This window comes from Scyliorhinus torazame, chromosome 8 (genome assembly GCF_047496885.1).
Source record: "Scyliorhinus torazame isolate Kashiwa2021f chromosome 8, sScyTor2.1, whole genome shotgun sequence".
Classification (NCBI taxonomy): Eukaryota; Metazoa; Chordata; class Chondrichthyes; order Carcharhiniformes; family Scyliorhinidae; genus Scyliorhinus; species Scyliorhinus torazame.
In genome coordinates this window covers 3,540,963-3,556,101 of record NC_092714.1, presented here as the reverse complement: position 1 = coordinate 3,556,101, position 15,139 = coordinate 3,540,963, and the positions used below count along the sequence as shown (strand labels likewise).

Sequence of the window (15,139 nt, the reverse complement as noted above, 5' to 3'; positions counted from 1 at the left end):
ACGTCACTATCGTTCCTGCTTCCACCATCTCCTCCGGCAGCGAGTTCCAGGGTGTAATATGTATACTCCTCAAGACATCACTTTTTATTTCCCCAATTTGCCTAACATTTGTGCCTTTTTCGATAGTAAATACTGACGAGAAATATTCATTGAGGACCTCTCCCATCCCTTGTGGATCCTCACACAGATGACCCTGTTTATCCTTAATAGGCCCTACCCTCTCCCTAGTCACCCTTTTGCCCTTTATGTATCTGTAAATGCTCTTTGGATTTCCCTTTGCCTTATCCGCCAAGACATTCTCATTTCTTTTTGTCCTCCTGATTTCTCTCTAACTCTACTCTGTCAAGCCCTATACTCTTCAAGGGATCCACTTGCATAAGCATGTCATATGTCTCCTTCTTCCTTTTGACCATTACCCTCAATATCCCGAGTCATCCAGGGTTATCTACTTCTACCAGCCTTACCCTTCTAAGAGTAATGTGCTTACCCTGAACCCGAGTTAACTCACTTTTGAAAGACTCCCACTTACCAACTGTCTACTTTCCTGTAAACAGGCTCCCGCAATCAACTTTTGAAAGTTCCTGCCTAATACCATCGAAATTGGCCTTGCCCCAATTTAGAATTTTAACTTTTGGGCTAGAACTATCATTCTCCATAGATATCTTAAAACTAATGGAATTATGGTCACTGGTCCCAAAGTGATCACTCACTAACACTTCTGTCACCTGCCCTTCCTTATTCCCCAAGAGGAGGTCAAGTTTTGCCCCTTCTCTAGTTGGGCCATCCACATATTGAATAAGGAATTCTTCCTGAATACGCTCAACAAATTTCTCTCCATCTAGACCCCTAGTGCTATGGCTGTCCCAGTTAATGTTGGGAAAGTTAAAGTCCCTAACTATTACCACCCTATTTTTCCCGAAGCTATCTGTAATCTCCTTACATGTTTGCTTCTCGATTTCCCGTTGACTATTTGGGGGCCTATAGTACAGTCCTATCAAAATGATCTCACCCTTCTTATTTTTCAGTTCTATCCATGTAGACTAAGTGGGCGAACCCTTGCATATATGCTCTCTCTGTACTGCCGTGATACTGTCCCTAATCAAAAACGCAACCCCCCCCCCCACCCGCCTCCTAACTCCATGTATATCTTTCCTATAGCATCTGTACCCCGGAACATTGAGCTGCCAGTCCTGCCCACTCTTAGCCATGTTTCAGTTGTGGCTATAATATCCCAGTCCCATGTTCCTAGCCATGCCCTGAGTTCATCTGCCTTGCCCGTTAGACCTCTTGCATTGAAATAAATGCAGCTTAATCTGTTTCGCTGTTTTCTACTATTCTCCTTCATGGCCTTTGTCTCTATTCCTTCTTTACTACCCTCTGACTTCCTGCATTGATTCCCATCCCCTTGCCACTTTAGTTTAAACCCTCCCCAATAGCGCTAGCAACAAACACCCCTAGGATATTGGTTCCAGTCCTGCCCAGGTGTAGATTGTCCAATTTGTAATGGCCCCACCTCTCCTAGAACCGGTTCCAATGTCCCAAAAATCTGAATCCCTCCCTCCTGAATCATCTCTCAAGCCACGCATTCATCCTGTCTACCCTGTCATTCCTACTCTGACTAGCACGTGGCTCTGGTAGTTATCCCGAGATTACTATCTTTGAGGTCCTACTTTTTAATTTAGCTCCTAACTCCCTAAATTCAGCATGTAGGACCTCATCCCGTTTTTTTACCTATATAGTTGGTGCCTATATGCACCACGACCAGATGGCAGTTCACCCTCTCCCTTTAGAATATCCTGCACCTGCTCTGATACATCCAGGACCCTTCCACCCGGGAGGCAACATACCTTCCTGGAGTCTCATTTACATCCGCAGAAACGCCTGTCTACTCCCCTTACAATCGAATTCCCAATCACTACAGCTCAACCACTCTTTTTCCTGCCCTCCTGTGCAGCAGAGCCAGCCACAGTGCCATGAACCTGGATACTGCTGCCTTCCCCTGGTGAGCCATCTTCCCCAACAGTATCCAAAACGGTTTCCTGTTTTGGAGGGAGATGACCGCAGGGAACCCCTACACTGCCTTCGTACTCTTCCTCTGTCAGGTGGTCGCCCATTTGAAATTAAAAATGAAATGAAAATCGCTTATTGTCACAAGTAGGCTTCAAATGAAGTTACTGTGAAAAGCCCCATTTCCTATCTCCCTCAGTACTCTTTATCTGCAGTATGATCAACTCGCTAAACGTGCTATCCACGACTTCCTCACCATCGCGGATGCTCCAAAGTGAGTCCATCCGCAGCTCCAGAACCGTCAAGCGGCCTAACAGGAGCTGCAACTGGACACACTTCTTTCACGTGAAAGAGCCAGGGACAGTGGACGTGTCCCTCAACTCCCACATCGCACAAGAGGAGCATGACATGGGTCTGGGATCTCCTGCCATGTCTTAACCCTTAAGTTAACTTGTACAACTACAATGCCAACAAAATAGATAGATAAATGCAAAGAAAAGAAAAACTACTTACCAATCACCACTACTTCCCAGATGGATTCAAATTTAGCTGGTCCCCTTTTGGCCAATTAAATCCCCCGACTCCTCTCCCGCGCTTTTAAATCGCCGGCTCCTCTCCCGCTTTTAAATCTGTGGCTCCTTGCAGCTGTATAGAACCTTAGTTAGGCCACACTTGGAGTATAGTGTTCAATTCTGGTCACCACACTACCAGAAGGATGTGGAGTCTTTAGAGAGGGTGCAGAAGAGATTTGCCAGGATGTTGCCTGGTATGGAGGGCATTGCTATGAGGAGTGGTTCAATAAACTCGGTTCTCACTGGAACGAAGGAGGTTGAGGGGCGACCTGATAGAGGTCTACAAAATTATGAGGGGCATAGACAGAGTGGATAGTCAGAGGTTTTTTCCCAGGGCAGAGGGGTCAATTACTGGGGGGGCATAGATTTAAGGTGTGAGGGCAAGATTTAGAGGAGATGTACGAGGCATGTTTTTTACACAGAGGGTATTGGGTGCCTGGAACACGCTGCTGGAGGAGGTGGTGGAAGCAGGGACGATAGTGACGTTTAAGGGGCATCCTGACAAATACGTGAATAGGATGGGAATAGAGGGATACGGACCCCGGAGGTGCAGAAGATTTTAGTTTAGACGGGCAGCATGGTCGGCACAGGCTTGGAGGGACGAAGGGCCTGTTCCTGCGCTGTACTTTTCTTTGTTCTTTGTTCTTTGTTCTCTCCCACGCTTTTAAATCTCCGGCTCCTCTCCTGCGCTTTTAAATCTCCCTCTCCTCTCTCGGTCTTTTAAAACTCTGGCCCCTCTCCCGCTTTTAAATCTCAGGCTTCTCCCCCGCTTTTAAATCTCCCACTCCTCTCGGGCTTTTAAATCTCCCACTCCTCTCGGGCTTTTAAATCTCCCACTCCTCTCGGGCTTTTAAATCTCCCACTCCTCTCGGGCTTTTAAATCTTCCACTCCTCTCGGTCTTTTAAATCTCCCACTCCTCTCGGGCTTTTAAATCTCCCACTCCTCTCGCACTCTTTTAAATCTCCCACTCCTCTCGCACTCTTTTAAATCTCCCACTCCTCTCGCACTCTTTTAAATCTCCCACTCCTCTCGCACTCTTTTAAATCTCCCACTCCTCTCGGTCTTTTAAATCTCCCACTCCTCTCGGTCTTTTAAATCTCCCACTCCTCTCGGGCTTTTAAATCTCCCACTCCTCTCGTACTTTTAAATCTCCCACTCCTCTTTCACTCTTTTAAATCTCCCACTCCTCTCGTGCTTTTAAATCTCCCACTCCTCTCGCACTCTTTTAAATCTCCCACTCCTCTCGCATTCTTTTAAATCTCCCACTCCTCTCGCATTCTTTTAAATCTCCCACTCCTCTCGAGCTTTTAAATCTCCCACTCCTCTCGAGCTTTTAAATCTCCCAGTCCTCTCGTGCTTTTAAATCTCCCAGTCCTCTCGTGCTTTTAAATCTCCCAGTCCTCTCGTGCTTTTAAATCTCCCAGTCCTCTCGTGCTTTTAAATCTCCCACTCCTCTCGTGCTTTTAAATCTCCCACTCCTCTAGTGCTTTTAAATCTCCCACTCCTCTCGAGCTTTTAAATCTCCCACTCCTCTCGAGCTTTTAAATCTCCCACTCCTCTCGGTCTTTTAAATCTCCCACTCCTCTCCCCCGCTTTTAAATCTCCCACTCCTCTCGAGCTTTTAAATCTCCCACTCCTCTCGTGCTTTTAAATCTCCCACTCCTCTCGTGCTTTTAAATCTCCCAGTCCTCTCGTGCTTTTAAATCTCCCACTCCTCTCGCACTCTTTTAAATCTCCCACTCCTCTCGTGCTTTTAAATCTCCCAGTCCTCTCGTGCTTTTAAATCTCCCAGTCCTCTCGAGCTTTTAAATCTCCCAGTCCTCTCGTGCTTTTAAATCTCCCACTCCTCTCGTGCTTTTAAATCTCCCACTCCTCTAGTGCTTTTAAATCTCCCACTCCTCTCGAGCTTTTAAATCTCCCACTCCTCTCGAGCTTTTAAATCTCCCACTCCTCTCGGTCTTTTAAATCTCCCACTCCTCTCCCCCGCTTTTAAATCTCCCACTCCTCTCGAGCTTTTAAATCTCCCACTCCTCTCGGTCTTTTAAATCTCCCACTCCTCTCCCCCGCTTTTAAATCTCCCACTCCTCTCGAGCTTTTAAATCTCCCACTCCTCTCGTGCTTTTAAATCTCCCACTCCTCTAGTGCTTTTAAATCTCCCACTCCTCTCGTGCTTTTAAATCTCCCACTCCTCTCGCATTCTTTTAAATCTCCCACTCCTCTTTCACTCTTTTAAATCTCCCACTCCTCTCGTGCTTTTAAATCTCCCACTCTCTCGCGCTCTTTTAAATCTACTGCTCCTCTCGCGTTATTTTAAATCTCTGGTTCCTCTCTCGCGCTTTTAAATCTCTGGTTCCTCTCTCGCGCTTTTAAATCTATGACTCCTCTCGCACTCATAATCTTGTAGACCTCTGTCAGGTCGCCTCTCAACCTCCGTCATTCCAGTGAAAACAGATCGAGTTTATCTTCTTCTCCTCATAGCTAATGCCCTCCATACCAGGCAACATCCTAGTAAACCGCTTCTGTACTCTCTCCAAAGCATTCACATCCTTCTGGTAGTGTGGCGACCGGAATTGTACACAGTATTCCAAATGAGGACTAACTCATTTGCAACATGACTTGCCAATTTTTAGGGTTAGGGTTTACATTCAATTCGCCGACCATGAAGGCCAGCATGCCGTATGCCTTCTTGACCACCTTAGAACATAGAACATAGAACGATACAGCGCAGTACAGGCCCTTCGGCCCACGATGTTGCACCGAAACAAAAGCCATCTAACCTACACAATGCCATTATCATCCATATTATCGACATGTGTTGCCACTTTCAGTGATCAGTGGACATGCACGCTCAGATCTCTCTGCCTGTCAATACTCGCAAGAGTTCTACCATTTACTGTGTCATTCCTACATTCATTGGACCTTCCAAAGTGCATTACCCCACACTTATCCGGATTAAACTCCATCTGCCATTTTCCCGCCCAAGACTCCAACCAGTTTATATCCTGCTGTATCCTCTGACAATCCTCTTCACTATCCGCAACTCCATCAATTTTTGTGTCATCTGCGAACTTACTAATCAGATCAGCTACATTGTCTTCCAAATCATTTAAAAACACCAGGAACAACAAAGGTCCCAGAACTGTTCCCTGCGGAATGCCGCTAGTCACAGCCTTCCATTCAGAAAAGCACCCTTCTACTGCTACCCTCTGATTTCTGTGCCCAAGCCAGTTCTGTATCCAACTTGCCAGCTCTCCTCTGATTCCATGTGACTTCACCTTTTGTACCAGTCTACCATGAAGTACCTTGTCAAAGGCTTCAGTGAAGTCCATGTATACAACATCTAATGCCTTTCCCTCATCTATCATCTTTGTCACTTCCTCGAAAAACTTGATCAAATTAGTAAGACATGACCTCCCCTTTACAAAACCATGTTGTCCATCACTAATAAGTCCATTTGTTTCCAAGTGTGAGTAAATGCTGCATCTAAGAATTTTTTCCAATAATTTCCCTACCACTGATGTAAGGCTCACGGCCTATAATTTCCTGGATTATCCCTGCTGTCCTTCTTAAACAATGGAACAACATTGGCTACTCTGCAGTCCTCTGGAACACCATCTGTAGTCAATGAGGATACAAAGATTACTGGCAAGGCCTCAGCAATTTCCTCCCTTGCCTCCCTCAGTATTCTGGGATAGATCCCATCAGGCCCTGGGGACTTATCTAATTTAATGCTTTTTAAGATACCCAACATCTCCTCTTTATTAATATCAACATGACTGAGAATATCTACACACACTACTCTATACTCCTCATCCACCAAGTTCTTCTCTTTAGTGAATACTGAGGCAAAGTATTCATGCAGTATTTCTCCCATTTCCTCTGGTTCCATTCATAGATTCCCTCCAATATCCTTGAATGGACCAACCCTTTCTCTGGCTAGCCTCTTGCTCTACATATATATAAAACGCCTTAGGATTTTCCTTAATCCTGTTTGCCAACGACATTTCATGACCCCTTTTAGCCTTCCTAACTTCTACCGTAAGTTCCTTCCTACTGTCTTTATATTTTTCAAGGGCTTCATCTGCCCTCAGCCTTTTAGACCTTACGAATGCTTCCTTTTTCTTTTTGACAAGGTTCATAATATCCTTTGTTATCCAGGATTCCCGATACTTGCCACCCTTTTCTTTCGTTCTCACAAGTACATGCCGGTCCTGAATTCTAATCAATTGACATTTGAAAGCCTCCCACATGCCGGATGTTGATTTTCCCTCAAACAGCCTCGCCCAGTCAACACTCTCCAGATCCTGCCTAATGCTGTTGTAATTAGCCTTCCCCCAGTCTAACACCTTTACCTGAAGACCATCCTTGTCCTTATCCATAAGCAGCTTAAAATTTACAGAATTATTATTTTAAAAAATAAATTTAGAGTACCCAATTCATTTTTTCCAATTAAGGGGCAATTTAGTGTGTCCAATCCACCTTCCCTGCATATCTTTGGGTTGTGGGGGTGAAACCCACGCAGACACAGGGGGAATGTGCAAACTCCACACTGACAGTAACCCAGAGCCGGGATCGAACCTGGGACCTCGGCGCCGTGAGGCAGCAGTGCTATCTACTGTGCCACCGTGTTGCCCAAAACGTACAAAATTATGATCACTGTTCCCGAACTGACCTCCTACTGAAACTTTGATCACCTGGCCAGGCATATTCCCCAGCATCAGGTCTAATATGGCCCCTTCCCAAGTTGGGCTATTTACATATTGTTTCAAGAAACCCTCCTGGACGCTCCTTACAAATTCTGCTCCATCCATGCCTCTAGCAGTAAGTGTCCCAGTCAATATCAGGAAAGTTAAAATCACCCACCACAACAACCCTATTGTTTATGGATCTTTCCAAGATCTGTCTGCATATCTGAGTTCCACCCATATTGTCTCTCTGCCTGAATCCTCCAAGGTGTCCTCCCTCAGCACAGCTGTGATATTCTCTTTAACCAATAATTCAACTCCTCCACCCCTTTTGCACCCCCTCTATTCTGCCTGAAGCATCTAAGTCCTGGAATGTTTAGTTGCCAATCCTGTCTCTCTTTCAACCAAGTTTCTGCAATGGCAACAACATCATAATTCCACATACTAATCGAAGCTCTAAGTTCAAGTGTCTTCCCTGAAATACTCCTCGCATTGAAACTAATGCAATTCAGTCAACCAGCCTCACTGCGTTGAACAACCACTCCCCCCTGTTCTCCCTCTTAATCTTGCTGGCCTTAGTCTGTTGCTCTCCCTCAGTTCTTTCTCCCGCTGATCTACTGCTCTGGTTCCCACCCCCTTGCCAGAACCATAAGACCATAAGACCATAAGACATAGGAGCAGAATTAGGCCACTCGGCCCATCGAGTCTGCTCCGCCATTCAATCATGGCTGATATTTTCTCATCCCCATTCTCCTGCCTTCTCCCCATAAAACCCTGATCCCCTGATATTAGGCAGTTCAATCTGTTTCTCTGCCTTTCACTTTTCTCCTTACAGAACAGGACAGGAAGGTACGGGAGGTGATGTAGCACTGATATTTAAGGATGGCATCACGGGCATAGTGAGAGATGATATAGGTTCTATGGAGAAAAAGGTTGAATCCATTTGGGTGGAAATTAGAAGTAGTAAGGAGAAAAGGTCACTGATAGACGTAGTTGAAAGGCCACCAAATAATAGCATCACGGTGGGATGGGCAATAAACAAAAAAATAACTGGTGCATGTAAAAATGGTACGACAATTATCATGAGGGATTTTAATGTACACGTCGATTGGTCAAACCAGGTCGGTCAGGGCAGCCTTGAGGAGGAGTTTATAGAATGTATCCACAATAGTTTCCTCAAACAGTATGTAATGGAATCTAAGAGGGAGCAAGCGATCGTAGATATTGTCCTGTGTAATGAGACAGCAATAATTAATGACCTCATAGTTTTCCTCTTGGAAAAAGCGATCACAGTATGGTTGAATTTAAAATACAGATGAAGGATGAGACGGTAAAATCCAATACCAGTGTCTTGTGCTTAAAAAAGGACGCTGCAATCGGATAAGGGAGGAGTTGGCTAGGGTAGATTGGGAGAAAAGACTTTGAGCTGAGACAATTGAGGAACAGTGGAGGACTTTCAAAGCAATGTTTCACAGCGCTCAGAAAAAGTACATACCAGTGAAAAGGAAGGAATGTAGGAAAAAGGATATCTAAGGAAATAAAGGAGGGTATCAAATTGAAAGAAAAGGATGACAAAGTGGCAAAGATTAGGGGGAAACCAGAGAATTGAAAATCTTTAAAGGTCAACAGAAAGCCATGAAAAAAGCAAAAAGAAAAGTCAGATAGATTATGAGAGTAAACTAGCTCAGAATATAAAACAGATAGCAAAGGTTTCTACAAATATATGAAAATGAAAATCACTTAGTCACGAGTAGGCTTCAATGAAGTTACTGTGATAAGCCCCTAGTCGCCACATTCCGGCACCTGTTCAGGGAGGCTGGTACGGGAATCGAACCGTGCTGCTGGCCTGCCTTGGTCTGCATTAAAAGCCAGCGATTTAGCCCAGTGTGCTAAACCAGCCCCTATAAAACGAAAAAGAGTAGCTAAGGTAAGTTCTTTAGAGGATGAAAAGGGGGATTTGTGGGAAATGAGGAAATGGCTGAGGAACTGAACAGGTATTTTGTGTCAATTTTCACAGTGGAAGACACAAATAACATGCCAATAATTGATGGCAAGGAGGCTATGGCAGGTGAGGACCTAGAAATGATTATTATCACTAAGGAGGTAGTGTTGGGCAAGCTAATGGGGCTAAAGGTAGGCAAGTCTCCTGGCCCTCATGGAATGCATCCCAGGGTACTAAAAGAGGTGGCGGGAGAAATAGCAAATGCGCCTGTGGTAATTTACCAAAATTCGCTGGACTTTGGAGCGGTTCTGGCAGATTGGAAAACAGCAAATGTGACGACACTGATTAAAAAAGAAGGAAGACAAGCACCATGGTGGCACAATGGCTAGCACTGCAGCCTCATGGCATTGAGGTCCCAGGTTCGATCCTGGCCCTGGGTCACTGTCTGTGTGGAGTTTGCACATTCTCCCCGTATCTGCGCGGGTCTCACCCCCACAACCCAAAAAAGATGTGCAGGGTAGGTGAATTGGCCACGCTAAATTGCCCCTTGATTGGAAAAAAAGTACTGGGTTCTCTAAAAAAAATTTTTAAAGGATGAAGACAAAAGGCAGGTAACTGTAGGCTGGTTAGCTAAACTTCTGTAGTGGGGTAAATGCTTGAATCTGTCGTTAAGGAAGAAACAGCGAAACATCTGGATAGAAATTGTCCCATTGGGTAGACGCAACATGGGTTCATGAAAGGCAAGTCATGTTTGACTAATTTAGTGGAATTCATTGAGGACATTATGAGTGCGGTGGACAATGAGGAACCGGTGGATGTGGTGTATCTGGATTTCCAGAATGCATTCAACAAAGTGCTGCACAAAAGGCTGCTGTATAAGTTAAAGGTGCATGGCGTTACGGGTAATGTATTAACATGGATAGAGGATTGGTTAACTGACAGAAAGCTAAGAGTGGGGATAAATGGATGTTTTTCTGGTTGGCGATCAGTGGCTAGCGATGTGCCTCAGGGATCAGAGTTGGGTCCGCAATTGTTTACAATTTATATAGATGATCTGGAGTTGGGAACCAAGTGAAATGTGTCAAAGTTCGCAGATGACATTAAATGAATTGTTGGTTTGCAGGTGCAGCAAGTAATTAAAAAGGGAAATGTCGTTCCTTGAAAGAGGGATGGAGTTTATAAACAGGAGGTTATGTTGCAGCTGTATAGGGTGCTGGTGAGGCCACACCTGGAGTATTGTGTACAGTTTTGGTCTCATTATTTGAGAAAGGATGTACTGGCACTGGAGGATGTGCAGAGGAGATTCACGAGGTTGATTCCGGAGTTGAGAGGATTAGTTTATGAGGAAAGACTGGGTAGACTGGGTCTAAACTCATTGGAATTTAGGAGAATGAGGAGGGATCTTGTAGAAACATATAAAATTATGAAAGGAATAGATAGGCTAGAAGCAGGGAGGTTGTTTCCACTGGTGGATGAAACTAGAACTAGGGGGCATAGCCTCAAAATAAGGTGGGGCAGATTTAGGACTGAGTTGAGGAGGAACTTCTTCACCCAAAGGGCCGTGAATCTGTGGAATTCACTGCAAAGTGAAGCAGCTGAGGCTACCTCATGAAAAGGTAGATAGATTTTTGAACAGTAAAGGAATAAAATGTTACGGTGAGCAAGTGGGTAAGTATAGCTGAGTCCACAAAACGATCAGCCATGATCTAATTGAATGGCGGAGCAGGCTCGAGGGGTCAGATGGCCTACTCCTGCTCCTAGTTCCTCTGTTCCTATGTTCTTATTTTCTTCCTTTTTGCTCTAGAATATTTTGAGTTTATGAAGATCAACATGAATCTTTACGTTTACATTTCAAAAAGCAACTGAGAAATGTTATAAGTTCCAGAGTAATGAACTACTCTCTTTATTTTGTAACTAGGTGAAGCAGTTCGAGAGAAGGAATTGATGATCCAATGTGTATACTCCTCTCCTGCTTTGCGATGTGTTCAAACTGCTCACCATATACTCAAAGGTAGGCTTGTGTGTCATAAGGTCATAGAGTCATCGAGGTTTACAGCATGAAAACAGGCCTTTCGGCCCAACTTGTCCATGACGCCCAGTTACCACTGAGATGGTCCTAATTGCCCGCATTTGGCCCATATTCCTCTATCGCCACCTTACCCATATAACTGTCTAAATGCTTATTAAAAGACAAAATTGTGCCCGCCTCTACTTCTGCCTCTGGCAGCTCGTTCCAGACACTCACTGCCCTCTGTGTGAAAAAAATGGACTCTTTTGTACTCTGCAAATGCATCTTTTTAAATATCTCAGAAGCAAGTGACTGCATGGGTAGTTTCTGCTTACCAGCATCCTCTCTCTCTTATTTCGATGACCACACCTCTTTATCCATGTCAAACTAATAAAGACCATCTTGGCGGCTCCCATGTGCACACAAATACTATCTGACATCTGCCCAGATAACAGCACAGTTTGGTAAACAGGTAAGCTTCCTGTTCTCATTAGCCAAGAGCATCCTATATGTTAGAACTGGTCGGATAATCTAGATTCTGTTAGTCAGCCAGTTAATGTTGAATTATCAATTCCTACCCACCTGAATAACTCACCATGATGTCACAGAGCAGCTGGGGAAGGCGAACAGCCAGTGGTTGTGGTCCACATTGCCCCAATGATTTAAGTCAGAAGGGACAAAAACATGAACAGGATGGGAATAGAGGGATATGGACCCAGGAAGTGTAGAAGATTGTAGTTTAGTCGGGCAGCATGGTCGGCACGGGCTTGGAGGGCCGAAGAGCCTGTTCCTGTGCTGTACATTTCTTTGTTCTTTGTTCTTTGTTTGAGATGGGGTCTTGCATTCAGAATTTAGGGATCTAGGGAGAAAATTAGCAAGCTGGACCTCTCTAGATTACTCCAAGTGCCGTAGGAAAGTGAGTATAGAAATAGGAGAATGAGAGAAATGAATAGATGAGTAGGGAGATGAAATAGGTGGGTAAGGATAATGTGTGGTTGGAAAGATGGTCCAGGAGGGAGGGCTTTAGATTCCTGGGACACTGTGACTGACTCTGGGACAGATGGCACCAACCAGATGGGTTGCAGCTGGACAGAGCGGGATCTGAATTCATTGCAAGGTGTTTTGTTAGTGCTGTCGGGGTTTTTTAAACTAATATGGCAGTGATGTGGGAACCAAGATGAAATATTAGAGAGGAATATCAGGATGCTCAAAAACTGTGAGGTACAGAAAGCACTAGTCTAGAGAATGATAAGTTAATAATAGTAAGGGGGGGTTAGTGACACAGTGGTATTGGCACTGGGCTAGTAATCCAGCGACCAGGGTAATGCTCTGGGAACCACCATGGCGGATGGTGAAATTTGAATTCAATAAAAATTTGGAACTAAAAGTCTCATGATGATCCATCTGGTTCACTAATGTCCTTCGCTAATGGCCTACTTGTGACTCCAGACCCACTGCAGCTCTTAATTGTTCTCTGAATTGGCTGAACAAGCCAGCTCAAGGGTCACTATGCATAATAATAATAATCTTTATTAATGTCACAAGTAGGCTTACATTAATACTGCAAGAAGTTACTGTGAAAATCCCCCAGTCGCCACACTCCGGCGCCTGTTCGGGTACACAGGAGAATTCAGAATGCCCAATTCACCTAGCAAGCACGTCTTTCGGGACTTGTGGGAGGAAACCGGAGCACCCGGAGGAAACCCACAGAGACAAGAGGAGAACGTGCAGACTCCACACAGACAGTGACCCAAGCTGGGAATTGAACCTGGGACCTGGCACTGTGTAGCAACAGTGCTAACCACTGTGCTGCGGGAGAGTTATAGGCAAAGTATGACGTTGTGGTGATAACAGAGACCTTGATTAAGGACGGCCGAATGCTAAATATTGGATACAAGAGGCTGGATTCTCCGCAGCCCTGCGCCAAAATCGCGTTTTTGGCACGGGGGCGGAGAATCCAATTTCACGCTGAAATCGGGCCCGGCGCCTGTCTGCCGATTCTACGGGACCCGAGAATCGGTGTGTTCGCGGAGTACTCTGCGCAGCTGGGGGCCCATTGCCAGAGACCAGCCCAGTGGTCGTCCGCTCCCGACCGGCCGAGTTCCCGATGGCATGGTTCTAACCACCTATTGCCGGTTGGGACTCTCGCGTGATGGCTGCGGACACAGTCCACGGCTGCCCTGGTGGGGGGCAGGGGTATCGGACACCAGGGGGGGGCCTTTATAGGTGGCCGGGGGACAGATCAGGGCGGTCAAATCTTCTTGTGTGTGGCCGATCGGGGCGGGGGGCCTACATTCTTCAGCTGCCTCTGCGGTCCGGGTCCGCCATGGCGCTCGGCATGGCTGCTGGAGGCCGCTGCCGTGCGCATGTGAGGACTCAAAACCGGAGGTGCGGGGGCCCGTAATCGCAGCTAAAGCTGCATGAATCACTCTGGGTCCCTGCTAGCCCCCTGCAGGGCACTGAATCTTCGGAGTGAAACGTCAGCGTTTTTACGCCTGTGTGGGGACATAGTCCCAGTCCCATTTTGGGAGAATCTAGTTCAAGGTGTTCAGAAAAGATAAAGAAGGAAAAGTGGTAGTATTTGTTAAAGTGAGCATAGAGGTGCTGGAGAAAGAGGATTCAAGTTCAAATTCAATCTGACTGGAACTAAGGAATAACAAGGAAGCAATTACACTGCTCCGTGTAGTTTATAGAAGAAACATTATAAAATAGCTTTAAGGGGGTACTTACCCGAATGGGGCGGCACGGTAGCACAGTGTTTCGAGGGGCAGAGAGGGCCAATAGTTCCTAGATTGTGTTCAGGACAATCTTCCACAGCAGTTTGTGTCAAGTCCAACAAGAATGGATGCGCTGTTGGACCTGATTCTGAGAAATGAGGTGGGCCAAGTAGATCAAATCTCAGTGGGGGAACATTTAGGAGACAGTGATCATTGTTTTGTAAAGTTTAAGATGATTATAGAAAAGGAAAATAGACAATCCAGACCTTGTTACCAAGGAGATAGATGCTACACAGGACATGGAGACAGACAAGATAACAGTGTCCCTCAAAGAGTTCAAAATTGCTAAGGACGAAGTGTTGAATGGGCATGCCGGTACTGAAAGTTGACAAGGTACCTGGGCAGGACGAGATGCATCCAAGGATATTGAAGGAAGTGAGAATGGAAATTTCCGGGGCACTGACCATAATTGATCAGTCTTCTCTAGACTCGGGAAGGTGCGAGAGTACTGGAGAATTGCAAATAAAGAACAAAGAACAAAGAAATGTACAGCACAGGAACAGGCCCTTCGGCCCTCCAAGCCCGTGCCGACCATGCTGCCCGACTAAACTACAATCTTCTACACTTCCTGGGTCCGTATCCCTCTATTCCCATCCTATTCATGTATTTGTCAAGATGCCCCTTAAATGTCACTATCGTCCCTGCTTCCACCGCCTCCTCCGGTAGCGAGTTCCAGGCTCCCACTACCCTCTGCGTAAAAAACTTGCCTCGTACATCTACTCTAAACCTTGTCCCTCTCACCTTAAACATATGCCCCCTAGTAATTGACCCCTCTACCCTGGGGAAAAGCCTCTGACTACCCACTCTGTCTATGCCCCTCATAATTTTGTAGACCTTTATCGGGTCGCCCCTCAACCTCCTTCGTTCCAGTGAGAACAAACCGAGTTTATTCAACCGCTCCTCATAGCTAATGCCCTCCATACCAGGCAACATTCTGGTAAATCTCTTCTGCACCCTCTCCAAAGCCTCCACATCCTTCTGGTAGTGTGGCGACCAGAATTGAACACTATACTCCAAGTGTGGCCTAACTAAGGTTCTATACAGCTGCAACATGACTTGCCAATTCTTATACTCAATGCCCCGGCCAATGAAGGCAAGCATGCCGTATGCCTTCTTGACTACCTTCTCCACCTGTGTTGCCCCTTTC

At 45.7% G+C, this 15,139-nt stretch overlaps 1 protein-coding gene across 1 annotated transcript in view; it reads left to right on the top strand.

Annotated features, from left to right (window-relative positions):
• LOC140427632 (ubiquitin-associated and SH3 domain-containing protein A-like) overlaps positions 1-15,139 on the top strand; it is a 348,965-nt gene that overhangs the window by 225,413 nt on the left and 108,413 nt on the right. The window contains 1 exon segment of the mRNA XM_072513054.1: positions 11,126-11,218. Coding sequence (XP_072369155.1) covers positions 11,126-11,218 — 93 coding nt within the window.